At 46.0% G+C, this 27,428-nt stretch overlaps 1 protein-coding gene across 5 annotated transcripts in view; it reads left to right on the forward strand.

Moving 5' to 3' along the window:
- The window catches only part of PCNX2 (pecanex 2), a 402,596-nt gene extending 375,629 nt beyond the window's left edge, over positions 1-26,967 (forward strand). For 3 of the 5 annotated variants that reach the window (XM_037017071.2, XM_037017072.2, XM_037017073.2), the window contains 7 exons: positions 1,895-2,007; positions 13,882-14,026; positions 14,524-14,754; positions 15,270-15,544; positions 16,209-16,393; positions 23,972-24,420; positions 25,984-26,967. In XM_037017071.2, the coding sequence (XP_036872966.1) occupies positions 1,895-2,007; positions 13,882-14,026; positions 14,524-14,754; positions 15,270-15,544; positions 16,209-16,393; positions 23,972-24,420; positions 25,984-26,157 (1,572 nt within the window). In that variant the 3' untranslated portion in view covers positions 26,158-26,967. Of the gene's footprint in view, positions 1-1,894; positions 2,008-13,881; positions 14,027-14,523; positions 14,755-15,269; positions 15,545-16,208; positions 16,394-23,971; positions 24,421-25,983 lie in introns of those variants that run through there. The other 2 variants (XM_037017074.2, XM_037017075.2) reach the window with 2 other exon arrangements.
- The last annotated feature ends 461 nt before the right edge of the window (positions 26,968-27,428 follow it).

Raw genomic sequence — 27,428 nt, forward strand, 5'->3', positions numbered from 1 at the left:
GTGTACTGATACTTCAACCCATGCCTGGCCTGCTCTGATAGCTGAGATAGTCAATCTACTGATATTCATGGCTATCCTGTGATGGCTCTCCTCTTTCCTCAGTTGGTTCATGAAATTATTTCATTGTTCTTACAAAAGATATTTTGATTTTTTAAAATTTTATTTCTAAGCTTTTTTTATTTTTTGATATATTTTTATTTAAGTATAGTTGATATGCAATATTGGTTTCAAATATACAACATAGTGATTCCAGAATATATACATTATTAAATCCTCATCCCCACTAGTATAGTTATTATCTGTCAACATGGAAAGATGTTACAAAACTACTGGCTATATTCTCTGTTCTGTGCTTCCATCCCCATACTAATTTACATTATGATTGACATTTTGTGCATCTTATACCCTTCACCTATGTCACCCACCCACCCTAATTCCTCCTCCATGGTAACCACCAGTCACTTCTCAGTATTTCTATTTTGTTTTGTTTTATTTTTAGGTTCCACATATACTGAAATCATATGGTTTTTGTCTTTTTCCACCTGACTTATTTCAATTCACATAATACCCTCTAAGTCCATCCATATTGTCACAAATGGAAGGATTTCTTTCTTTTCTGTGGCTGAATACTATTCCAGTGTGTATATGTACCACATCTTCTTTATCCAGTCATCTATTAACCTCACTTTGGTTGCTTCCATATTTCGGCTACTGTAAATAATGTGGCAAAAAACATAGGGGTGCTTATATCTTCTTGAATCAGAGATTTTGTTTTCTTTGGGTAAATTCCTAGAAGTGGAGTTACTGGTTTATGTGGTATTTCTATTTTTCGTTTTTTGAGGAACCTCCATACTGCTTTCCACAGTGGCTGCATCAATTTACATTCCCACCAACAGGGTAGGAGGGTTCCCTTTTCTCCACATCCTCACCAACAATTGTTATTGCTTGTCTTTTGGATAGCAGCCATCCTAACTGGTGTGAGGTGATATCTCACTGTGGTTTTATTTGCATGTCCCTGATGATTAGTGAGCATCTTTTCATGTGCCTGTTGGCCATTTGTATGTCTTTTTTGGAAAAATGTCTATTCAGGGCCTCTGACCACTTTTTATTGAGTTATTTGTTTTTTTGGTATTGAGTCATATGAGTTCTTTATATATTTTTAATGTTACTAAATATATATATTTAATGTTATTTTGTATCCTGGAATATGGCATTTATAAATTTAGTCTCCCACACTGTAGGTTGCCTTTTTTATTTTGTTGATGGTGTCCTTTGCTGTACAGAAGCCTTTTAGTTTGATGTAGTCACACTTGTTTTTTTTGCTTTTGTCCAAAAGATGTATCCAGAAAAAAATTACTCATGCTTATGTTCATGAGATTTTTCTTCTGCATTTTTCCCATTTGTTTTTTTAAGCTAACTTTGGACAACCCCTTAATTCAGTTGTTTATGGTGGCCTTATGGTCAGTTTAGTGGGCTCCTCATTATAAAGAAACAAAAAACCCTTCTTTGCCTGTGATTCTTGTACTGCTAGACATGCTTGTGCCCTGCACTGGACAGAGATAAGGTGGGCATTTGTTTGACTGTAAGCTCTAACTATCTTCATGAGCTGGAGTGCTGTTTTCAAAATTCTGGGGAATTAGGCCAGCAAGCCACATGTTAGTCCCTTTCCTCTCCCTAAAGTAGCTTCCTCATTTAAATTTATTTTTCCAGGTCCAGCCACAAGAGAAACTGCTTCAGGAAGCAGAGAGTACTCTATCCCCTGGGTCATTTTAGAGCGGACTGGATAACCATGGTGGCTAACTTAAACAGCTTCCTGTAACCCCACATGTATAATTCTGTGTGGCTGCACATTGGAACCCAGGTGGAAGTTGAATTAACATCCTTGTTCTTTCAGCCTTCAAAGAACATGGACAGTGACGAGGACTCTCCGTTAGTGACTCTGTCCTTTGCCCTGTGCATCCTGGGAAGGAGAGCTCTGGGAACGGCAGCTCACAATATGGCTATCAGGTACCTGGAGAGCCAGCTGGCACAGGCACCCACATTTTATATTGTTGACAGATTTTTGCCACACATTTCTTTATTCTAAAGTTGGACTACTTATATTTCTTTCAGATAGTTCTTTCTATAATAAATAATGTTCAGCTTGCAAGAAGACTTTTTTGATCATTAATCTTTTGGAATATTAGATTTGGAAATGGCATTAATGTGTGACAGTCAAAATCCTGGAATTCTGACTACAGGGCCTTCTATGCTATAAGAGTCCTTGTAGATTTGATGGGAAGATTAAAGGAAGTCATGCATATGGAGTGCCCACCCTGATATCTTGCTAAATTAATACTCAGTCAATGTTCACGCCCTTGTCCTGTTTTTCCTCCCAGAAGAAAATCCATACCTGGGCCTCATTGAAACCCTACTCTGCCCTGACTCTGTGGGGCTTTGATTAATTGGATGCCCCTTCTTCTGTTTTTCAAACTCTCTTTCTACTGGATCTTCCCCCTCTGTATGTAAATAGCCAGAGTTTCTCTTCGCTTTTTAAAAATTGAGGTATAATTGACATATAACATTATATCAGTTTCAGAATGATTCTATATTTGTATATATTGTGAAATCATCACCATACAATGTCTAGTTAACATCTATCATCACACAGTTACAAATTCTTTTTACCTTGTGATAAGAACTTTTAAGATCTACTCTCTTAGCAACTTTCCAATATGCAATACAGTATTATTAACTATAGTCACCGTGCTGTACATGATCCCCTGGACTTATTTATTTTGTAACTGGAAGTTTGTACCTTTTGACCACCTTCTCCCATTTGTCCATCCCACGTCCAGTGTGGCCAGTCTGCTCTCTGTATCCAGGAGCTTGACTTCTTTATTATTTGGTTTTGTTTCTCAGATTCCCTGTGTAAGTGAGGTCATATGGTGTTTGTCTCACTCCGACTTATTTGACTTAGTATAATGCCCTTACGGTCCATTCATGTTGCCACAATAGCAAGATTTCCTTCTTTTTATGGCTGAATAATATTCCCAAGTTTGTGTGAAAGAACAAACCCCATGTGAGCTGTCTCCTGGCCTTCCCCGCCTGGCACTCAGAGCTTGCCTTGCATTCACAAACAGGCTCTGAAACTCCCACTCACAGGTGAGGCTGTGCTCACAGCCCCACCACCGTGCTGCCAGTCTGCCACCTGCCCCCGGCAGCATGGCTCCTGTGGATCCCACCTGTCACCTTGTCATGCCCAAGTCGGTGGCCTTCCAAGACTCCTCCTTTGGTGACTAGCACTGTGGGCCAGAGGGTCTGAACTCTACCTGCGCCTGAGAATGTTCTTGATGAGCACACATCAAAGTGTCCTGAGGGGCTGTTAGATACCCCGATGTCCAGCCTCCAGCCCCATCCAGACAAGTTACATCAGAATTTCTGTGGGTGGACTATGCATCAGTATATTTTCTAGCACCTCAAGTGCTTTAAGTGTGTGGCCAAGGCTGAGAATCATACAGAACAAGGAAGCTTAGAAAGAAGAAGGTCTTAGTTAGCTTTCCCCACTGGTCTCCCTTCTGTTTGAAGCTTCTTCAATATTTCCATCTTGTGTTGTTGATAAAGTGCCTGCAAAAGGGGTTCTTTTGATATTGGACTTGGGTGAGTTTCATGTTATTATGTTGGATTACAAAGTTCTTCAGGGCAAATCCACTTGCGACTTGGTTTACAGCTTGCACAACACCTGGACACGAGGCAAATAGTCCAGGACGCCTTGTTGGCTGTGTTTCCGGATGCCCTTCCTGCACTCAATACTGGTGGCAGGCTCTGGGAAGCCAGCATCAGGCACGTGCGGCGGTGAACCGGTGGTGAGCATGTGGTGTCATTGGCAGTGCCCTTCATTTCTCCCTGGGGGCAGCAGCCCTAAGTCACTGAGAGGGAAAGCTTAGAATTGGTGACAGCTACTCGTCCAACTCCCACATCCCAGAATTGTATGATGTTCTTCAAAGGTGAGAAATGCTAACTGACACTTCAAGTATTGTATGAATTCTCATTATAGGAAATGCTGTGGGGAGAAGTTGACTGGCTTCCAGCCTCTCTCTTTCCTCCTTCCTGATTCACCCTCATTCTAGACCCAGGCAACCCCCTGTGTCTGGGAGTAAATTGGGTGGTTGAAAGTCTAGCAGAAAGCTCATTCCTGGACTTTGGAGAACAGTATGATGTGACTCTTACAGGGGGCTCCTTATTAAATTGTAAATGGAGAGTACTGCTTGAGAAGAGCTTCAGAGGATTTTGACTTGGAATCACAAAATGAGTCTTCAGATATTAATAGCATCCAGGCAGATGATCTTTTGTTTAATTTGAATTTTATTTATAAATTTAAAATTTTCTTTATAAATTGCAAATAAAATGCTTTAAGGGTTTTACTGTTTCAGTTCCTACCTCAGATACTTTCAAAGACTTCTTCAGTCTTGCTCTTTGTGTAACTCTTTCGAATATTCCTGTTCCAGGTGTTTTTTGCTTGGTCTGCTTTATTTATTTTTTCCTTGATTAAGCCCCATACTTACCAGCTGCTTTTTTAAACCTTGTTTTGATGGGATTTTCTTTGTAAAACAGTTTCTCATACTCAATACCAGCTCTGCTTGTTCCAAACAAATCTGGGAATTATATCCTTGGTATTCTCAGGAAAGATTGGATTCTCTGGAACTGGTTCGCTTCACTGAGAGGTCCCATACCGTAGTCAGATCCTACAATGTGCTTTCCTCTCAGTCTTTGACTTACAGAAAGTGACTGGCTGCCTCAGGCGGGTGGTTCTGGGTCTATGGGCTGTGAAATTCCGACTTAGTTGGGTATGTCATGTGGAGTGGGAAGGGACACAGTATGGTGGGGTGGGGCCTCCAGTCTGACAGAGCTGCCTCTGCCTCAACCAAATAGCTGTGCGCTACATTTCCTATGCTAGAATTCAGTAAAAGGTGTTGCATGCAGGAAATGCTTTCCCAGCTCAAAAAGTGTGTAAAAGTAATTTTTATAGATATAGTCAAATTACAGTCCAAGTAAGCTGTCTCACTTTGTACTCTCTCCAAATGTGTTTTGCCATACCTCCCTAATGCCAGATGTGCAATATTTTTAATTGTTCCAGTCTCATGGATGAAAAATTATCTTTCTCATTTGAATTTGTATTTTCACTAATAGTGAGTGTAAGAATCTTTTAGCATATTGTTCACACATTTTCCCTATGACTTTCCTGCCCGTTTACATACTTCACCCACTTTCGTTAGACGTGCACTGATTTGGGGGAGCTATTTCGTATTAATTAGTATGTGTTATAAATATTTTCTATCAAGGCACACTTGTCTTTTTATCTATTACATCTTTTTAACATTTTTATTTTACAATTTCTGGATTTTATGTCTTTCTTAAAAAAATTTTTTTTGGCCATTCCAGGATATAAAAATGCTAGCTTCTGTTTCCCTCTGATACATCTACAGTATTATTTATTTCCCTTTAGTTTTAAAATCTGTTGGGTCTTGGGATTTGATTTTACTCTGCTTATTAGCTAATTAGCCATTTTGTTACTTTTTCATGGATTCTGGAGGACATGACACTCCTGGGCCAGAGACAAAGGATTTACTTCTTATAGCACAGCAGCAACCTGAGTATCAGCATATTTGTCTCAGTACCCTTTCTACCAAGGCCCACAGGGGTGATGCAGGGCACCATTGGCTACACAGGAGAAGAACACTGAACTTGGGAATTAGCCATTTTTTAGCAGAGAGAGATGTTACTTCCTCTTTCAAGGGCACTCACTTCAGACACACCCTAAGAAATGGCCTGGGCCTGGCATTCTTGGTACACCCAGTGGGGAATGTGGAGGGCAAGACCCAGAGTACTGGCTCCCAATGAATCCACACAGAACATGTTTTCATACATGATGGAATATGAAGATCCATTTTCCCCCAGATAGATAGCTGATAGTCCAACATTTGCTAAGTAGCTTCTCATTACTTACTTACTTAGTTAAAATCACCACTAACTTGAAATACCATTTTTGCCATATACTATATTCCCATGTGCAATAGTGTGCTTTTGGATTCATACTTTTCTGTTAAAGTGATCAATTTCTGTATTCTTAAAATAAAACCATACCCTTTGGTTTGCAAGGGACACATTTTTTCTATATCTGATAAGCCTAGTCCCCTGTCTTTACTTTTTTCTTGTCTTTTATAGTTTTATGGTGGGGCATTATTCTTGCTCATTTTCTTATGAGGTAAAATTTAGCTTAGAATCACATTCTATGAAAACCTATGTTGGAACTTTGATTGAGATTGTCTTGAATTTACATATTACTTTGAGGAAAAAAAGCATTCAATAACGTGGTGTATCTGTATTCATTCGGTTTCTTTTACTGTCTTTTAGGAATATTTTATCACTTTTTTGAGATTTGTAGTCTCTTAATGGATTTATTTCTAAGTATTTCATAGTTTTATTGTAATTGTGAACAGAATCTTTTTTTGTTGCCACATTTTCTAATTGGTTGCTGCTGGTATACAGGACAATTTCTTTTTTTTTTACATTTATCTCATTCTGGGCACCTCTACTAAACTCTATTATAAACTTAATATATATTCCAATTAATTCTCTTTGAATTTCTGGTGGAAAGACATATCTGCAAATAATGACAATTTTGACTTTTTTCCCCTATATTTATTTATTTATATGAAAAGAATATAAATTCTTTTTCTTATTACATTGGCTATGACCTCCCATACAATGTTGGAGGTGGGCATCTATGTTAGTTTCCTATTGCTAGTGGAATAAATTAGCACAAAGCAACATAATTCTATTATCTTATAGTTCTAGAAGTCAGAAGTCCAAAATGGGTTTCAGTAGGCTAAAATCTAAGCATTGGCAGGGCTGCATTTCTTCTGGAGGCTCTGAAGGGAGAATGTCTTCCCCCATCCAGAAGTGCCCACATTGCCATAGCCCCTTCCTTCATCTTTGAGCTAGCAAAGTAGCATCTTCCAATCTCTCTCTGACTCAAACTCTGCCACTCCTCCTTCCCTCTGTCATGTGTAAGGACTCCTGTGAGTGCACTGGGTCCACCCAGATAATCCAGAATAATCTCTCCATCTCAAAATTCTTAGTTTAATCACATCGGCAAAATTCCTTTTGCTATGTAAGGTAGCATATTCACAGGTTCCAGGGATTTAGGACACAGACATCTTGGTGGGTCATTATTCTGCATACCACAGCATCCTTCCCTAAATCCAGTCATTAGAGGGAAAACACGTAATGTTGTAGCATTAAAAAATAAAGTTTGCCTTAGGTTTCTGTTAGACCATTTTTATTAAGTCAGGGAGTTTCCTTCTCTTCCTAGTTTGGGAAAGATTTTATAAGGAAAGAGTGCTGAATTCTTTTAAAATCTGAGGGCATGCATTCAGGTAATATTCTTCTTAAATCTTTGGTTTACGTGAATAGATATTCTCGTGCTGAAATGTGTAAGATTCTGCAATAAGCTTTACTTGGTCATGATATATTATTCTTTTTAAACAGTAATGGATTCAACTTGTTAATATTGTATTTAGTGTAGTTATATCTATGTTCAAAGTATGACTGGCTCACAATCTGTGTGCATGTGTGGGTGTGTGCTCATGCACTCTATCCTTGTGTAATTTTGAATCAGGTGTATGCCCTTAGATGTACTTTATGAGACCCAACAAAGTCATTATCACATATTTAATGTTAAAGAGTGACATGATTTTTGAGGACTGTTTCTCCAGGTATAGCAGCCTAGTGTAAGTCTGTTTCATTTGATGGATTTGTTGGGGAAATATTTTGATTTTACAACAGCACCATAGCTCTACAGGGTAATCCTCAAAAAAGAAAAATGCATACATGCAAAATTAGGGAAGATGAGTAAATTGAGAATCATCCTAAATGAAAAGCTGAATGCCAGGGAGCAAAAGAGTGTAAGTATATAAAATGTCTTAAAATAAAATAAAATGTTGATGTATTATGGTGATAGAATGGGTTAATATGGATGTGACAAGTAAACACTGATCATTTTTTTTAGTTTGGTGTTTAGGGCATAGCTCCTTTGGAGAACTGTGTCTCCCACTGATGAAAGGAATACAAATATGAAGGGATGTTTTAGTAGGAAGTCCAGAGACTAAGAGATGGCTTGATGACTGTTTTCAAGAACAGGGAAACTGATGAGTGGATCCTGGCTGATAAATGCTACATTTATAGAGATAAAAGTAGAAGGTGGTTGCTTTTTATAGTAGCAATGTGTTTGCTTGAAGGAGAAATTTTACTGACTCTTGGAGTAGACTAAGCTTCCAAGAGGATAGGAAATTTCAAGATAAATGTCATCTTGAGAAATGATAGGCAAACACACCAGCCATAGACACACTATACCAAGCCCTGTGCTCGAGACAGAGCCCTGTCTTACATACGACCCAGTGTCCAGAGGTCCTGGCCATGGTCTGAGATCATATCTCTCATTGACCCACCCATCTCGGCCCCAGTAGACTGAAGAAAAGAGTGCTTTTCAAAAATGCAGAACACAATTGTAGTTCCTCTTTCCCATCTTCTATTGAAGTAGAGGCCCCAAACTGGGGCCAGACATCCTCCTGGATCATCTTTGCTGACAAGATTGAGGTCTGTTTGCCTGAGTGGAAACTCAGAAATCAGAATTTAGAAGAGAACTAGACAAAGTAAACATACTGTGAGATCCCGACCCAGTAAATTAGGATCAGGTCATCCAGCTAAAATCCAAATCTTGGAGCATGGGGAAAATATATACATTTGAAAGATATATACATAGGAAAAAGTATACAGCCTAGAAAAAGGAGCAAAAATTTCTGGACCTTAAATTGTAACACTGTGTGGGAAGTCTTCTACCAGGCCTCCAGCTCCCTTGCTTCTCTGACATGTCTGACAGCCTTGGGAGACAACCAGGTTCCCCAGTCCTGTGAGTCCCCAGCCTCACTGGACCTCGGTATTACCTGGGCTGCTTGATCAGAATATAGGCCCCAGGTCCCATCCCAAACCACCAACTTAGAATCACTTGGGATTGGGTCTGGAAATCTATTTTTGATTTTGAACAGCTGCTGTGTGACTGGTCCTTCTGGGGCCAGCCTGACACTGGTCCTCAGTCTGGCCTTAGGAAGCATTTTTCAGTAGATAAAGCAGTTGATCCTGTTGAGATGGAGGTTCAGAAGCATGAAACGGTTCTGTGTTGAAACATCATAAGGTCAAATGTATTTTGAAAAAGCTTTTCATCAAATCTTGCCTTTCAATTACTTCTTGCTTGAGAATGAACATTTCACAATTTGGGATTTATTTGAAATAATATTACTTAAATATCTTAGCCACATGATTACTTTCCAGTCATTGTATGAGATTCTGTGATACAAACCTCCTTAGGTTATATCTGAAGCCTGTGTCACCTGGGCCTCTCACAAGAGAGGTGAGATGATGAGGTAGGTGCTGTTATGGGCCCTATTTTACAGCTGGGAAAACCAAAGCACAGAGAAATTTTTGCAGTACTTCACATGGCAGAGCCATGGCCAGACTCAGAGTCCTGCTGCTACTTGCTGCACTCTCTGGCCTTTAAACCCCTCTGCTCTGTAGGAGCTCTTCAGATTGCCTGCCATCTATGTGACCATTTCCCCGGGGTGGCGCAGCTACTCCATGGTGCCTACCTTTTCCTCCTCAGCTGCTTAGATTCCCTTTATTGATGTACCCAGGCCAATGTGTGCTGCCAAGAGCTGCAGGAGGTGCCTGAAGTTCCCTGTGGCCTGTGCTCAGGGCACTCTGCCCTCTTGGAGGCACCTTGCCCTCTCCTGCTGGCCCAGTGCCCTTTCCTATCAGAGTTGCCAACACCTTGCACACTCAATACTCCAGCTCTCTTGGACATGTCTTCTGTGTCTATCGGGAGTCAAGCATTGGTCCCAGAGGACAGATGAATGCTGGACACTGGGGTTTATCTGTTCCCTATCCCGCTGACATGTGTCCAGGTCATCAAACCACATGTGTGCACTCTGTCCCCCATGTAAGGAGATTCTTAGCCAGCCCTTCACGCAGCCTCCAAATACCCTGGACAAGCTTGCCTCTAAGGATGAACGCAGATAGACATGAATGGTTATGAAGACAAGACATTTGCCTCAGTGTCAACAAGACATATTAGAGCCAATACTGGAGCTCAGGTTTGGAGTTTCTGGCCCCATTCCTCCAGCTGTCACTCTGTGTGGTCCCTGAATTCTAAAACCACATAAAGCCCCTTGGAGCTGCTTGAGAAACACCACTGCTTTCATGCCTACTGCTCTTTACCAGGCAGGAGATAGCTGGCTCCAAACCAGGGATTGGTTTGATTTTAGAGCCAATAGGGTAACTTCCTAGATAAAAAGTATAAGAAAGAATTCCTAATACACTATCAATTCAGGATGTGTGCTGGGTATATACACACCAATTTAAATGCTGGAAAATTGGTGGTGACTGACCTCTGGAAGATGAGGTGGGGGTGAGTTCAAGAAATATACTCTCCTAGTATTTTTACTGTGTGGCTCAGTTGAAGCCTTTGAAGAGATTGGCTTATTCTACACAGCCTCTGAGCTGGTCTTTAAGAAGATGACTCCAGTTAGATGTTGTAAAAAGCTACTCTGTTTCCTAGAGATGGAGGCAGCCCAGAGGTAGCCATGGACTTGCTTCTGTCTTTAGTGTGGCATGAGATATTGAATATTTTTCCCCACCTATCTCATCCTCTTCTCAACTCTTTCTGGCCTTTTATATGAAAGTGTTGTATAATACATCTTGTATGGGCATCCATGAGAATGAGATGAGCTAATGGAACAGAAAGTGCTTAGTAGCCCAGATAAGTGGAAGGCATTGTCCTCTTTCTGCTCAGAAGTGATGCTGGTCACCTGGACTGTTGTTTTGGGGAAACTGTAGCAGGGGAGTGTGGTCAGGACCGACAGAGTTAACTGTGAAGCCAGTGCATAGTTGCTGGATCCCACTGAGGGGAATGAAACATGCATGAAGTTCTTGCTGCCATGGAGGTGCCCTCTATGCCTGAATACTGGCTTAGATAAACAAGCACCAGTCCCCAAGTATCTCCATTACTAATCAGTAAGCTCAGGGAAAGCCAGCCTGCAAATCACATGTAATTGTTTGCATATGTTCCACAGGCACTCCATGTATGGCAATGTGCTGTAACAGAAGGCTCTTCACAAGGCCGATCTGTAAACACATTGTATATGGACCTGTCTGGAAATTAACTAAAATGAACAAATCCATCATTGTTCTGGAGATCCCACTGTGCAAGCTGTAGAAACCATGCCAGCATTACAGTTCTTTCCCTCTGGATCCTAAGTTTCCTTAAGGCTGGATTCTGGATAATGACCCATTGTCCGAAACTTCCTATCTGTATCATCCAATGGTACTCTTTCCTGAAAGAGAAAGGTTTCTCAGCAATGGCATGATTAACATTTGGGCTGCATGGTTCTTAGTTGGGGAACTGTCCTATGCACTGCATCTTCCCTACATAGTCCCATGCCCTGGACACGGTTGTCCTAGCACTGCTGATTGTCTGGCCAACCAAATCCATGACAGGGTGGGCTGAGAAGACCTTCACTAGCATCCCCAGGTGGGCTGGGAAGGGCAGCCTCGGACCAGGTGGGGGATGGTCTAGTCCCCATGGAGGCCCACCTTGATAAACTCAGATGTAACACCATTTCTGCACTCCAGCTGATGGCCGGGGACTGGGAGCCCATTATTGCCTCTCAGAGTCTTAAAAAAATGAAGCCATGTGAAGCTCCAAATCAGAAGTGTGTTGCAGGAGTACTGGACATCTCTGCCTCTCCCCCAGCCCCATGCTAGTGCCAGCTTTCACAGTGCTCTGCCTGCCTCCCTTGAGGATAAAGGCAGGTAATGAAACACCTTGCTTTTAGGATGACTTTACCTTTCAGGTGCTAGAAATAATACCCCCAATCTAGTGGAATTCTACTTCAGGCTTTGCTATGGTGAGAATCATTTTAATAGAACAGCATTAAGTATCACAATGGTCATTTTCTCTGAAAATAGTTGTGACAAGGAAAGCTTCTATTGCTGGAGCCTCAGATGAGAATGGAAGCAAGCATATTAGTGAGGCTCCCGGGGAAGTGATGTTTTCCCTACTGATAAGTAAGTAGGTGAGGTTGCCCTGCACGTATCAGTGAGCAAACAAGAGTCTGGTGCCCGGACTTCCTCTTTTGTCTGCAGATGCTGCCCTGGGTGTCCAGGCAAGTAAGTCCCTTTGTCTTCCACTGCCACCATCCCCATCCCTACATCTAGAGGAACGTTTTCTCTTACTGTATGTGCAAGCAGTGTGGCATTCCTAATCCTTTCCAGAATAAACCCCATCCATGGTTTATGGTTTAGCTCTCCTTTTGCAGCACTTAGCTCCTATCTGATGACAGAAGCATTGTTGAATATTTTCAATTATGACCAGATAGTACTTGTTATCTCAAAGCTTCCACTCTGGGGCTTCTCCCTCTGTACCCGGGTTCTGCTGTCCTGTGACTCCCCTCTTGGTGCCTCATAGATAGTCATGAAAACTCACAGCCCCAGAAAGTCTTTGTTCCGTGAGGGAAGAGACTTTTCAGGAGGGCTGCTTCCTGGGACTCTTTCTGGGGGTTCTGGGCTTCTCCAGGCCACAGCACTCCAAACCCCAACTGAGTAGACCCTGGCTGCTTCCGTTTCCCACAGTGTGCTCTGACACAAAGCCCCGGCATCTCTCTCAAAGGATTTCTAAAAGGAAATTAATGATAGTGGTACATTTTGCAACAAAATGTTAAAATAGCAATGAGGGAACAATTTCCCTGATGTGCAAGTCTAATGTGCTGTGTTGAATCAAAAGTCTTGTTCAGTGAGTCAACTCATTAAATCCTATGAGCAGCCATCCTCAGGAATTCTCACTCACATTTTCCTGTTTATTTTGTCCCAGCCTAGCCCTTTCAGGGAAGCTGTTTCTTGTTCTGGCCTAGTAACTACCTCTCGGAGATGTTAGAGGCCAGGATGGTTATGGACAGCTGTGATTGAGTATATTAATGGAATCTGGAGTATATAAAGGAGACAAAGAAAGGGGGCATGGTTCTTGCTCTCCCCACAATCTAAGATGAGTCTCTTCCCCAAATTCGGATTCCCTACATTCACCAGAACGTAAAGGACCTAGACCATGGAAGAGTGCCAGTGAGTGATTCCCATTTTTCTCGATCTAGGAGATGCTCAATTACACACAGGGAATGGACACAAAGCAGGAAAAACCTAGAAACATGAAGACCTAGATAGTCCTGAAAAATCCGCCAGTTTTCATTTTACCCCTATCTATGATGCCTCCTCCACTGTCATTCAAAAGAGGGTGGGACTGGGAAATGGATATTCTCGGAGAGTCTAAATGACTGACTTGAAGTTTCATTGGGTTTCATTTTCTCCCATTATATTGTGGTAGAATCCCACTTTTACTATAATATAGCCCAAAAGTGATATTCAGAAATACAAAGGAGAATAAAAGTGCCTGGGCTAGCCCTGTCACCTCCCAAGAAGTGCCAAGCTGGGGGCTTTACTGGACTAGAGCAGCCTGTGCACGGCAGGCCAGCTTGGTCAGGACAACTGCCATCACATGTATAGGTCAAGTACTTCTGTGGCTCTTAAATGACTGCAGGTGACCATCACCACACCAGCTGTCCCAGGGGCCTGAATGTGGCTCTGGTCATGTGTTAGGAGCAATCTCTGCTTCAGCAACTTAAAGATATTAAGATCTTTCTCGACGTGACAAATGGCAGACACAGACCTTGCTCAGAGTGATGGCTTCTGAATACCATTTGTTCAGTATGAATGAACAGTAATCACGACTCTGTTTTACAGCCTGGATTCTTTCCTGTATGGCCTTCACGCCCTCTTCAAAGGTGATTTCAGAATAACAGCACGAGATGAGTGGGTGTTTGCTGACATGGACCTACTGCATAAAGTTGTTGCTCCAGCCATCAGGATGTCCCTCAAGCTCCACCAGGTAAAGTATAATTCATTTCTTAAAAGTAAATGCCTGAAACATTAGGGGAAAAAATAACCTTTCAAAAATCTGGTCTCCTTTCTTGCCATGACATTTGTGACTGGGGCTGTTACTTAGGTAATTAAGCATTGAGGCCATCCCAATATTCTTGACATTGGCCGATGGCAATTTGCCCTCAAGAGCAGCTAGGTGGTGGTGCCATTCCACTAGGATGGGAGAGCAGGGAACTGGCTGGAGAAAATGACATATTTTTACCAGACTGTATGGAAAAGTCATAAAAACCTAAGCCACAAAACTCCTCATAGACACATTACAGCAGTAAGGGCAATGGAATGGGGAGGTGTCCTCTATCTAGCTCAGAATTAGGAAGAACAGGGGAGAACAAGACGTGGAAGTGGACTTGGCTTTGCAGGTCATTGCCCAGGTCGCCACCACACACTCACCCGAGAGTCAGCTCTCCGGGCCTCACCGAGCCTACATGGACTTGTTTCCCCCAGGACCAGTTCACCTGCCCTGATGAGTATGAAGACCCTGTGGTCCTCTACGAGGCCATCCAGTCCTTTGAAAAGAAAGTAGTGATCTGCCACGAGGGCGACCCGGCCTGGAGGGGCGCAGTGCTGTCCAACAGGGAAGAGCTGCTGACCCTGCGGCATGTGGTGGATGAGGGTGCTGATGAGTACAAGCTCATCATGCTGCACAGGGGCTTCCTGAGCTTCAAGGTGATCAAGGTACAGTGGGCGCGAGTGTCCAGTGTGGCAGATATGTGAAAAGAAAGAATGGCAGGGGCAACAACATGCAAGTCCCTGTGCCTGCATCCTCTGTTCAGAGACTCAGCCCCAGAGGAGCACTGGCCAGTGAGTGGAGCAAGGGGCCGGGCCAGCTGCAGTCCCCTGCCAGGGCCAGGGCCCCTCAGAGAAGTGTGTAGGTGAGGCTCTGGCAAGGAATCCTGGCAGACACCCATAGAGATGAGGATCAGGGTCTAGCTTATTAGTAAAGACTTTGTGATTCCCTGAAGTACCAGACCTTTCTCTAATCTATTCATGGACCCGAGACCTCTTCCCAATGATTCTTCTCTCCATATAACTTCAAACCACTGGGCTGAAACCAAAACTTTGTTTTTATTTGCTCTGCCTCTCCATGAAAATGGCATCATATCATCTGCAGGACTCCATTCCGGCTTAGCGTTGAAAAGCTGGAAAGCACATGCCATCTGCCTTTCTTCTATTCCTTCCCTGACCTGTAGGTTAACAAAGAATGTGTACGAGGACTTTGGGCTGGGCAGCAGCAAGAGCTCATATTCCTTCGCAATCGCAACCCCGAGCGCGGCAGCATCCAGAACAATAAGCAGGTCCTGCGAAACTTGATTAATTCCTCCTGTGATCAGCCCCTGGGGTACCCCATGTATGTCTCTCCCCTAACTACATCCTATCTAGGGACCCACAGGCAGCTGAAGAATGTCTGGAGTGGGCCTGTTACTTTGGACAACATCAAGGCATGGTTCCGAACCAAGTGGTTAAGGTGGGTCTTTACGATGAAGGCCTTTGCCTAGAAGCTGGGGAGGGGATTGGGGCAGAATTTTACTGTCCATCACTATTTTCTCTCATGATTAAAACTGCTATACCCAAGTGGCAGCTAACAGATCATTTGTTTCAATAAGCAGTTTCAGATTCTGAACCAGCGGGAAACTTCATACAGTGAGACCCTATTTCCCACATGTTCACAAAGGCTGAGAACCTGGCTAGAGTGCTTGCAGGGCTGCAGAGGTTCCGAGTTTTTAGGAGTAACGGTCCCACATCTGTTACAGAGAGCGGTCTCAGCTCGCCTGGCACTCAGCCTTCAGCCACTAAGCCGGCTTACCTGGTTGTAATAATGTCTCTGGTTAGATGGAATGAATTCTGGGATGTTTGCCTGAATATGGCAGAGCTCCTGATCAGCTTCAAAGCCAAGGGTTCTGGTGAAATGAAGGTCGAGACTCCACAGCTATTCAGCAGGATGCAGTTCGTGTTTTATTAGATGCTGAGATTTGGAGGACCAAAGCCTCTCTCTCCACCAGCATCCCAAATTTGCAGTTCATATGCAGAGTGTCGTCTTGGATCCAGATTTAGACAGTGAAGTGGTGGGGCATTTAGGGGGTTAGACATGTTTTGGGGAGAATCCTTGAAGCATCTCTCCCACTCAACAGAGTGCAGAAGGACTGCAATGCCAGCCAGCACAGCGGCGGCAATATTGAGGATGTGGACACAGCGGGGGCCCCATCCACAGGCGGTGGTGATGCCCCGAGTGGTGAGAGCCAGGAGAGCAGCACAGAACAGCCCAGAAAAGATGGGAGCCACCGCTGGTCACCCCAAGAAGGGCCCCGAAAGACAGGTAGGTGTAGCGGGCCTCAGTCACTGGTAGCAGCTCCTTTGGTGCAGTGACCAGCACCATGCGTTATGCTATCATTCTAGCCTCTGGAAGCTCCTTGCAAAAAAATAAGGATTGGGTCAAAGGATGTCCCCAGTTTACTGACTCTCATAGATTCTATTCAGAAAACACTCTTATTAGTTAGATTCAGCCTTTATGCTTTATCCATTACCACAGCCATCTGTCTGCCCATTGCCCAGTGTCCCTGCCTTCCATCCCATGTTGGCTGTGTTGTAGCTATTGATCCAGGATAGCACTTGACTTTCTGAGAGGTGCTCCCCCCATCCCAGGTCTCTGGCCTCCTGCCTTTCCTTTCCCCTTCTCTTTAGTTCTCATCTTCCTCCACTGACACTGGACGCTTCTGAGGATAAGGGAAGAGGGGGAGACAGGTGCCAGCTAACCAGAATGGAAGAGGCGTCTCAGTCTAAGTTTGGGATGAGCTGAAAGTTTAAACTCATGTTTAAATTAATGCCTACTATTCAGGCTCCATCAGATGGATGGCTTCAGAAGCCCATCCCCTGGGACAAGGGGCTGGGCTAGCCACGGCAACCCTGAGGCTCGCAGAGGTCAAGGCCAGGTGGACACAAGACAGACAATTCTCAGTCTCGGCTCTCACCAGCACATCGGTGCTTGGCTTGGCCCTTCCACACGTGTTAGTGGTTTCAACTTTTGGCCTCCCTGCTTCCTCACCATCAGGAAGCACTCATTAAGCTCTTCTGTGTATGTTCCATCTGCTAGCTCTGCACCAAATGCGTCAGCAAGGGACAGCCCCTGCCGGCAATGCCCAGAGCAAGGCTGAGGATTCAGCTGAAATAGTCGGGACTTATAGAAACATGGGCAAGACAGGAGATAGATGGCTGTATAGATAGGGAGATAAACAGATGATAAAAAGATAGATACAGATAGATAGATGATAGATAATAGGAAGGAAGGGAGGTAGGTAGAGAGGGAGAGAAAGACATAGGCAGATAGGCAGGTAGGTAAGTAGATGGGCAAATTAGTTGATATTTGCTGCTCACGGGGAAAGGCCCCTTCCTGCCTGGGGTCATCTGCCCTGAACCTGGAGCAGCGCACCTGCCCTGCTGGAGGCCCCCATCCCAGGGGGGAGGTTTCTCTTACTTAGATAAAAGTGGCTATCACATGAGAAATTTAAGTCTCAAAATCATGTAAATGATTTTCCAAATGGGAAAATGAAAGCTAGGTTCCAAATGGAGACAGACCTGTGCATTTGGCATTTTTGTCCAGGTGACTTGTCTGAACCAGAGAAAACAGGGGTGAGGGGAGGTGTAGCTGGAGGGCCACAGGCTTTAATAGAGTTGGAGACAGGCATGCTGACTGAGCCTCCAACTTAGTGAGCCCTCTTCCCTTTCTAACTAGTGCAACAATGCCAGCACTGGCTTGGCCTGGAAAAAGATAGTGTTCCTTCCTGTCCCAGAATCCAGACGCCTTAGGTAGTGTATGGCCCTCCCATTTCCAGCCAGAGGCCTGTGGCTGAGAACAACCACAGATTCTGGAGGCAGATGTCAGAGTAGATCCTCCAGAGCCCAAACCAGCTGTTAAATTTTCATTATTGCTGCTGAAAACTCCTCCCAAGGCCACTGCTGACTTCCATGCTTTTCAAGGTAGCAAGGCATGCCTGGCAACATCGCCCAAGGGCTCCTAGCCCACATGACCATCAGCCCCTACTGTCAGCCTGAGGCCACTTTAGGCTCCCAGCCCACTGTCACCTGCTTTGTTGGAGGCTTTGCAAAGCCCTCCACCAGCATCATCAGCTTTAAAAGGAGCGTGCTGTGCCACTGCTTCCATTCTTTCTGGGCCCTGCAGTTGTATTGAGTGCATCCCTGTTGCGGTGATAATAAATAATAAATAATAGTTCCCCAGTGCTTAGCACATGCCAAACACCATCCCCAGTGTTTTACAAGTGCAAATCCACTTAATTCTCACAGTGGCTCTAAGAAAGAGGCACTTTTCCTACCCTTAACTGGCAGCTAAAGAAATTGGGGCTTAGGGAAATTAAGTGACTGCCTAAAGTGGCTCAGCTAGTAAGTGGCTGATTTGGAATATGCACTCAGGAAGATGGACCCAGAACCTGAAATCCTAACCAACATGCCCAAACCCATCACTCTGGCCCCAGGGTGCTGCCTCCCTTCAAGTGCTGCCCTTGTGTCCAAGCCCAGGAATGAGCCAACAGGGCCACTGCCCTGCACTAGCTCCCAGTGCTCCATCTGTGCTGCTGACAATGTCCCTGCACTGCCTGACTAGGCTGGCAAGGAAGGAAGACCGATTGTGATAGAAGCCCGCTTCCAATCAAGGAAGACCCCCTCTCTTGCTCTCTAACTCTCTCTGGCTGTTTTTGCAGCCCTGGCAACTGTACAAGATCACGAATCTCTTCTCCATGTAGCTGCCAGAGGGATGCTCTTTTACCTCAAGATAGTTCAGGTTACTCTTCTGCTGAGTGATGGCTTCCTGTCTTACTCAAAGTAAACCTGTATTTGTTTGCTAGGGCAGCAGTGACATAGCACAAACCAAGTGGCCCACACAACACACGTTGATTATCTGCAGTTAGAAGTTACATATCAAGGTGTCAGTGGGGTTGATGTCTCCTGGGGGTGTTTGAGCCTCTGTCCCCAACTTCTGTTGGCAGCCCTGCAGTCTTTGCCATTCTTTATCTTGTAGAGGCATCACTGACTCGCCTTCTTTGCCACATGCTGCCTTCCCTGTGTGCACATCCATGCCCACATTTCCCCTTTTTATGAGGATGCCCGTCACACTGGATTAGGGTCCAATTTACCCTGTATGACTTCAACTTAACTAATTACTCCTGCAGCAACCCTGTTTCCAAATTAGGTCACCTTCCAAGGACCTGGGAGTTAGGGCCTCAGTATATGAATGGGGGCACAGTTCAGCCCTCCCCAGCCTGCAAGGTTCTCCAGGATCCACTGTCTCTGGCATCCCCTTCACTCTCCTGCTGGCTCATGCTACCCCAGCCATGTGCCTCCTCACCGTAGTTTGCTCCTGTCAAGCATGCTCGCCAGTCACCACTTCTGGCTCAAAATGCATTCCACCATGCTAGTGTGGCCCTTTGGTCACTCGCTCAGCCTCCGATCAAAAGCTGCCTTATTTGACAGACCCCTGGCCAGCCCTCCATGCAGCACCGCCCCACTTTGTCTGCCCCAGGGCTTGGCTCTGTTTGAAGGCTCCTTGAAACTCTTCTCTAAGCTCACCAGGAGTTTCACAGCCAGCGGCATAAGGAAAACTCCCATTCTAGGAGCCCACCTGGACCAGTCAAAAGGATGCAACGTGTGAGAGGGTTTGCTTAAAACTAGGAACTGGGACCCCCAGGAACCCCTGAAAGCAGCAGGGGACTCCAGAGACACTAAAGCATGGCAGGACCCCGAAAGAAATCTAGAAACGCCCAAAATGTTCTGGGTGGAGACAACTTGCCTCCCCACACTCTGGCCCCTGGTTATCACTGCCACTGTGGTTAAGGCGCTGCAGGGCATCTGCCACCTTTGCTGTGGCTCATTGCACCTGCTCACTCCCTGTGATTAACATGAGGAGAGGGCCTGTCTCGTCTCTCCGTGTCTTTGGCAGTTAAAATACACACCACCTCAGAGAACCAAAAGCACAGGAAGACGTAAGCTTCCTGAAGGCTCCATGCTGAGTACCTGAGAAACAGGAGGTGCACACCCAATGTCCCCACAAGCATGAGAGTTGCACCTGGTGGCTTGTGGCCCCAAAGACAGCCAGGAGCCCCTCACAGCACCCTGTTCCCTAGCTCAGGCATTCACGGAGGTTTCCAGCTGTGAGCAGGTCATGGCACGAAGGTTCCAACTTCTGAGGCCATGTGTGCAAGCCCTGAGGAGGGGCCACACATGGGAGGGGCAGCCCCACCTGGCCAGCCATCCCTGCCCTGTGGGTCTTGTCCCTGCTTCTGAGGACTCCTTTCACAAATGATGCAGTTAGTGGTAGGCAGCCTGAGGTACATGGGAGAGGGAGAACACTGCAGGAAGTCCCCGCCATGCCCAGCAGCTGGCACTCTGCAGGGAACCTGCCCTGCGTGGAGACCCTGGGTTCAGTTTCAGCTATGGGTTTCTCTGGCCTCCCAACCCTCCTGCCTATGGAATCAAACCACTGTGCCCACACGAGCTGAGACAGTCCCCAGAACAGAGGCCAGGGCCTGCTGTGCCAGTACAGGGAAGTGAGAGGCCGCTCCCTGGCCATGGGGTTATTCCTGAGCCTGGATCCCTGTACATGACCCAGAACGACAGGAATCACTAGCCCAGCTCCCTGCTCTACAGCAGAGGCTGAGGCCCAGTCTGCACATGCCCATGTGGAAGTCTCAGCCTCCAGGTCAAAGCAGGTTTTTAAGCTTCCCAAATGGTTCTAAGGCCAAGGGTAAGAAGCTCTGTACCCACCCTATTTTTCTGAGGCTAACTGTCCCTAATTGGGGGTTTGAGAAACTCTAGGGTGCAGTGCGAATTGGTCCTGGTGACCCTGACTTGCCAGTGTGCCGTGTGCTCAGCCTACGGAAATGCTGCAGTCATTGTCACTGCAGACGGGAGGCAGAATGGTGGAGAGCATGGAGTCACATGGCCTGCATGCTATGGGCATGCGGGAGGGATGCCCAGGGCATAGCTGGAGGACCTGGCTCTCTGGAAGGGCACACGAGCAGCTCAGTCAGGTAGTAGTGACTGAGCACTTCTGAAGGATGAACGTGAACCAACTCTAAGAATGGGGATCTTGTTTACCTCATGGTGCCCAAGGCTCAGTAACCATAACTGGGCACCCAGCTGCTCACTCCCTTGTTCCCTGCCTTAGTCTCCCAATCCTGGGCCCTCACAAGACCCTCTCATGGCCGGCCATGCTGTGTGTGTGCTGCCCCTGTGTACCGACTGGCACTTCACACTCAGCTGGTGAGCTTACACTTGGTGTGCCCTGAGCTCACTGGGCAGCCCCAACTATGTGGCCTGACAACCCGCAGTCCTTTAGGTGGGCTACCGAGTGTCTGCCCCAGCTCAGGGGACTTGGTCCCATGGTGGAGTCTGGTGGCCTACCTACTGAGAGCACTGGGAATTCATCCCTAATCTGAATCTGAAATGTAGAGGGTGACTCTGGTCTTCTATGGGTAGAGGTTTGTTCCACAAGCTTTCAAACAACAAAGACAAAGGAATAGTGCCAGGATAATGAAACAAGGAGGCTAATTTATATGATATTTCAACCCAGGTACTAAGGAAGTTTTCCCTAAAAACACTCATAAGTTAATATAGAAGTAATTTGCAAAGTAAGTTAAATTGTAAAATAACGATCCTGTGTGGTACAGATGCATTTAGCATGGTTTGCTCAGTTGTTCCATTTGAAAAATTAATTTTAAAAATCAAGAGCGATCAAAAGAAAGCAACAAGAGAATCTGAAGCAATGAAGTTGGGGGCCAGCGGCCCTCACCCTGCAGAGAATGTGGACCATTCTCCTTTGACACACACACATAGATCTTTGTCCCCTCATTTCTGCAATTGGCTGAGAAGTTCCCCCACCAAATACGGGTGGTCTTCTATCCACATCAAAATCACTGACTGGCAGATGAATGTGGAGTATTTTGGGACAGTAATCAGCATGACAGTACAAATCACAAACAGATGTTTGGCCTTGCCAAACTCTGAATAAACTAACAAATCACTGTCCCTGTTCTTACTGATTTGTCAGGGCCCCTCTTCCCCTTTCTTCCCCTGTAAGGGTAACTGATTCAACCCTTCAGCAGGCACCATTCAGGTGGGCCCCAGCCCCGGTGGGAGCCCCAAGCCAGGGGCTTCCCACACTCATCCCAGGGAGCCTAAAGCCAGTCCTGCAGGACTGTGGGCAGGACCGTGTGGGGGTGTCCAGTTTTCTCAGCTGATGGCAGGAGAGAGCCAGGCAGGAACACTGGTGCTGCAGGAAGGGCACCCCACCATCACAGTGTCCACATGCACTAAGGTCAACATGAGGCAGGGGCTCTTCCAGGCAGCAAGCCTCTGGGGAGCGGAGGACCAGCCAGCAGTGGGTGGTGCAGAGGGGGGGTGGGTCCTGAAATCTCCATACTAACATTTGTCCCCTTGGAAGTTCTCTTTCACAAGATATGACACGTCCCACACTCTCCTATAGACATACATACATACTGTAGAATTGCTGGATGCACAATGAATAATTTGGGCATTTTGGGGTGAGGTGAAACATGAGAACACACACAGGACAGTCATTCAGGGCGCCATCCTTCAGTTCCCTCTGTTTTGATTGACTGAATGCCTAACTGTAGCTGTTCCCAGAGACATGCCGATGAGGCACTTGGGAGAATTGTGATGGCACCCACTGCTCCCTTCAAAATAGTATTTTGAATTAGGCCCTAGTAACTCCTGTTGTTTAAGCTTCTGATTCAATACAGTGTTCTAGCCAACACAAGGTCTCCTCACTGCTCAGCCTATAAAGGTCATGCACAGGATGGGTGCTTCAAGTCTTCTTTCTTCTAGAAGGCTGGGAGGGACCAAATCTTTGGGGCATCTAATCCCTTGTCAAAAATGGCTTTGTCTCAGCAAGTCACAGCAAGAGCTGGGCCGGGAGGGACCCTGAGGGCAGGGAGCGCTGACACAAGCAAGTTGGGTGCCACACACAGAAATGCAGGCCTGGGCCTGGCCATAATGCCGCAGCCACGTGTGGGTGCTGAGGGCTTCCTCTTAAAGACCTTAATCTGAAGGCAAAAAACTTTTCTAGAAAACAAGGCCACAACATGTGGCTCACATTTTTTTTTTAAGGTAACGAAAAATCATAAAAACCTGCATGATTTCCCTTTATCAATGCTGGTCAGATAAGCATAGGAACCAAGGTTCAGAAGCAGGAGCAAAATCAGATTTGCCTGATGAGTCTCTGTCACGCTGCTATCATCACAGTTTGCCTGGGCCTGGGGCATTCACGGATGCAGGACTGACTTCTTATTTAACTGAAGTATTGCTGGCATACAATATAATATTGAGTTTGGGTGTACCATATACTGATTTGACAATTATCTATGTTATTAAATGTTCACCACCATAAGTGTGGTTACCATACAAAGATATTACAGTATTACTGACCAACATGGTCACACTAGCATTTCTCCCCTCAGGAAGCTCCCAAACAGGAAGCTCAGGGTGGAGTTGGTGGACAGCCCATTTTCATGTACTGCATAAAATACAGCATTTCACACCTGTGACTTATTTATTTTATATTTGGGAGCCTGTACCTGTGTAAGAAATACAGGACTTTCAATGCTCAAACCAGGAAAACTGCAAACCAGCGGTCATCCTCGCCACTACTCCCACAGCAATGCCTCCCACCCCACCTGTGGGCTGCTGGGTGCCCTTGGCACAGCCCCTGAGTTCTCAGAGCCGACAGTGGGGCTTCCAGGTCTCCGTCATGACCTTGAAGGTGGAGGACCAACCTGGGTCGCTCAGGCCCAGGCCACCTGCCTCACTTTTGCAAACAGGGATGCTGGAAACCACCAGCTATAGCAACCTGTTCTTCTTTCTTTTAAAGGCCGGAGGAAAAGCAGGAGTCAGTCTGTCCAGGCACATGCAGCCTTAACCCAAAGGCCACACATCCTGAGCTCCTCTGGCCCGAATTTAGAAAGACACCAAGTCTTCCTCCAGACTTCCACGTCAGTGCACGAGTTAGCCCAGAGACTGTCAGGCAGCCGGCACTCCTTCCACACATCGGCTGCTTCCCTGCACTCTCAGCCCCCACCCATCACCACCACGGGCCACCTGAGCGTCCGCGAGCGGGCCGAGGCACTGATCAGGTCCAGTCTGGGCTCGTCCACCAGCTCCACCCTGAGCTTCTTGTTTGGCAAGAGGAGCTTCTCCAGTGCCCTTGTCATTTCTGGACTCTCTGCTGCAGAGGGGGGCAACACCAGTGACACCCAGTCGTCCAGCAGCGTCAACATCACGATGGGCCCTGTGGCCAGGGCCACCAGCCAGGCCACTCCGGTAAGCGGCCCAGCAGGGCCGGGGCGGGCGGGCGGCTCTGGCCTGATGACCCCTGTCCAGCTGCCTGCGGACTGCCATCCGCCCCTCCGCAGGGCTCCCAGGGTGACAGACAGTCAGCCAGGAGATGTTTCAGCTGCGCTGGAAGGCAGACAAGACATGTAGCACAGGCCCTGTAAGTAAGAAGGTCAGCGGACATAGCCCCAGGCGTGAGTGGGAGTGGGCGCCACCGCTCCTCACAGCCAGACATGGCCCACACTCCATTCTTTTTCACAGTCTGGCCCCAGGCAGAGGAAGGGACACACGTCAACCCTGGAGTTGATTTTCATCAATCACCATCGATTCCTATCCACCACATTTGATTCTAAGGCTGCTGAAGTGGCCTTAAATATTTAAGATTCTGAAATATTTATGAATTTAAGTATTAGAGTTTTCAGGTTATGAATTTAAGTATTAGAGTTTTGAGGATTTCACCCCAAAAAACTCACTTATCCAGAGGTCCAAGCTAGCTAACACTAGATGAATAATAAAGCTTCATAAGAGAGTGAGTAAGTAAATAAAAACTCAGTAGTTCTCCTGGTGCTGTGGTTGGAAGGAGACAAAGGGCAAACTCGGTGTCGGACTGGAGAGTTCTCTGCTCCAGAGTGTTCACAGTGTTCACGCCCTTCAAAGTCGGAGAGTCACGGCGCTGGGGCTGGGGGTTCCGCGCAGCTGGGAGGTGGATGGCGGGGGCTCCACCCTCTCTCCCACCCACAGGGATCTCTCCTGCAGGCCTCCCTCTCCGGGGAAAATACAGGGCTGCACTCAGCCACCTGGAAATACAGCTGGCAGGACTGCCCTAAACAGAACCATGGGGGTGCAGCAGAGCTGTGCCATCCTTCAAGGGGGTCTTTGTGGGCTTCCTAGAGTCCCCAGGAGGCTGAGGGCAAGCAGGCTGGTTACTTCAGGAGTTTTATTAACATTAGTTAGATGACTAAATGTATAAACAGCCTTCCCTCCCTCTTGTTATTTCCTCATAAAAATACATAAAGTATCACAACTTTCTCCCACCCCCAATCTGTGTTAAAAGTACAACCACTGGGGGTAGTTCTAGGATTCTGGCAAATTCTCTTTGCCCCTCTCCAATGAGGATACTGGAATCCTTGAGACTATATGCATGCAGAATAAGGGCTCTGTGCTGCTGTCTGGGGTCCAACCTGCAGGACTGAGCATTTGGTTCAGGGGGCAAATGCGTATGAGGTGACACTGATCAAAGCCCAGGAAATCCAGGCACACCTGACTTGCCCCTGAGGTCATGTCTTTTCAGCATGTTCAGAGTACCTGAGAAAAGGTCCCCACATTCAGAGGCAACCCTGCCCTCTACCCTATGCTGATTGGGGCTGATTGGGGGCTCAGTCCTTTCCTCACAGGCCACCCTTTTGGTTCTCTGCAACTTGACCTGACTTCAGAATCTGACCTTTTTCTGGAACACTGGTGGGTCTGCGCCTACAGTGGTGGGGGATGCTAATCAGAAGGGGCAGGAAATGCTTGCTGAGCTATTTGCTGCTTCTCTTTTCTCTTCGGAAGCACTTCTCGGAGCCCTGTGAGCCTACGGAAGCCACAGAGAGGGGGCAGCTTTGTGACAGCTGTGTGGCTGAGGCCATGATGGAGAACCTCAAGGTGATCTGCAGAAGAGCAAGCCAGGAGGACATGGGCCTGGATGACACGGCTTCCCAGCAAAGTGCTTCAGACGAGCAATAGGGAGCACGGGGCTGGAGGAGCCCCTGCAGTGCTGAGAAACAGAGCCCTCCCTCCACAGCTGGCTTCCCTTCCTCCCCTCCCTTGTACTCCCCAAAACCAGAAAGAGCAAACCCTGTGGTCCACATGAGGCCCTTCCTATGGGAAAATGAGAGCTGTTCTAGAAAACAGAATAACTTTATCTCAGGTTCTTTAAAAAATTGCACATGATTAAAAAACTTGCAACCAGGCCTCTGTCCCCAGTGCAGCTCCAAGCACCTGCTACCCAGGAGCTGCAGGACTAAGGCCACCAATGCTTTGCAGAATTTGAAACTTCAAATGAAAGCCATGTAATCTCTTAAAACAACTAGAGTAAGTAGAGCACATAAATAACTCTCCTGCCCTGAAGGGAGTAGGACAATGCATGTGGGACTTGACACCTTCCTGTTACCATGAAGTGAACAGCAGCACTTATCTGACCATCAGCTGGTGAACTCGCTGAGGTTAATGCCAGGAATAAGGAAAATCTCACTTCTTTACATTTATGCCAATGTTAAGTATAAACCAGTGACAGCTTTACCACAGAATAGTGCCAGTGCATGCAGTCACATCTAAAGTCTCCTGTGCAAGAGCCCAATGATACCTAGAAATGTGAGTGTAGAGATCTAGACATGGGGAGCAGGGAAAGCCATTTCAGACTCACATGATGCCCTGCACAAGCCAGGCCTGTCTCTATGCTTCTCTTTGCTTCACAGATGCACGCCTGTTTTCCAAGCCTTACTGTATCACACACTTGCACACACCTTTGTTTTTGAGATTAAATGTTTATAGTTACTGCTGTTCATATTGTTTGGGGTCTATTGAAACTGTTGTCTTTGGCCAAAAATGTACCCTTTACAGTGAGAAGGACATTTGGGAAAATTCTGAGACTTTTCCCATCTAAAGATTCCCATTAAGGAGGGCAGAAACCTGGCTTCTTGCTGACATGAGGGAGGGGAAAGGGTCCCAAACACAGCCCGTGAAGAATATCATCACTGACCTGGCGAGCCATGCCTTCTGGAAAGGCAATAAAGATACTCAGTTTGGAAATAGTCACACAAATTTCTTCAAGGTACCTAGGATTTGGAAGTGTAGAATTAGGGGAAGGTATTGCAGAGAATTCCTTACCCCTTGGAAGTACATGGTAATATTATTTTTTTTTTTTTGGTAAAATAAGAATTAGCAATTAGTAACAACAGGTGGGCTCTATAATCAGAGACAGTGCATTATTCTCACATCAATGATCCCCGGAGACA

This window comes from Manis javanica, chromosome 7, assembly GCF_040802235.1.
Source record: "Manis javanica isolate MJ-LG chromosome 7, MJ_LKY, whole genome shotgun sequence".
NCBI classification, from domain to species: Eukaryota; Metazoa; Chordata; class Mammalia; order Pholidota; family Manidae; genus Manis; species Manis javanica.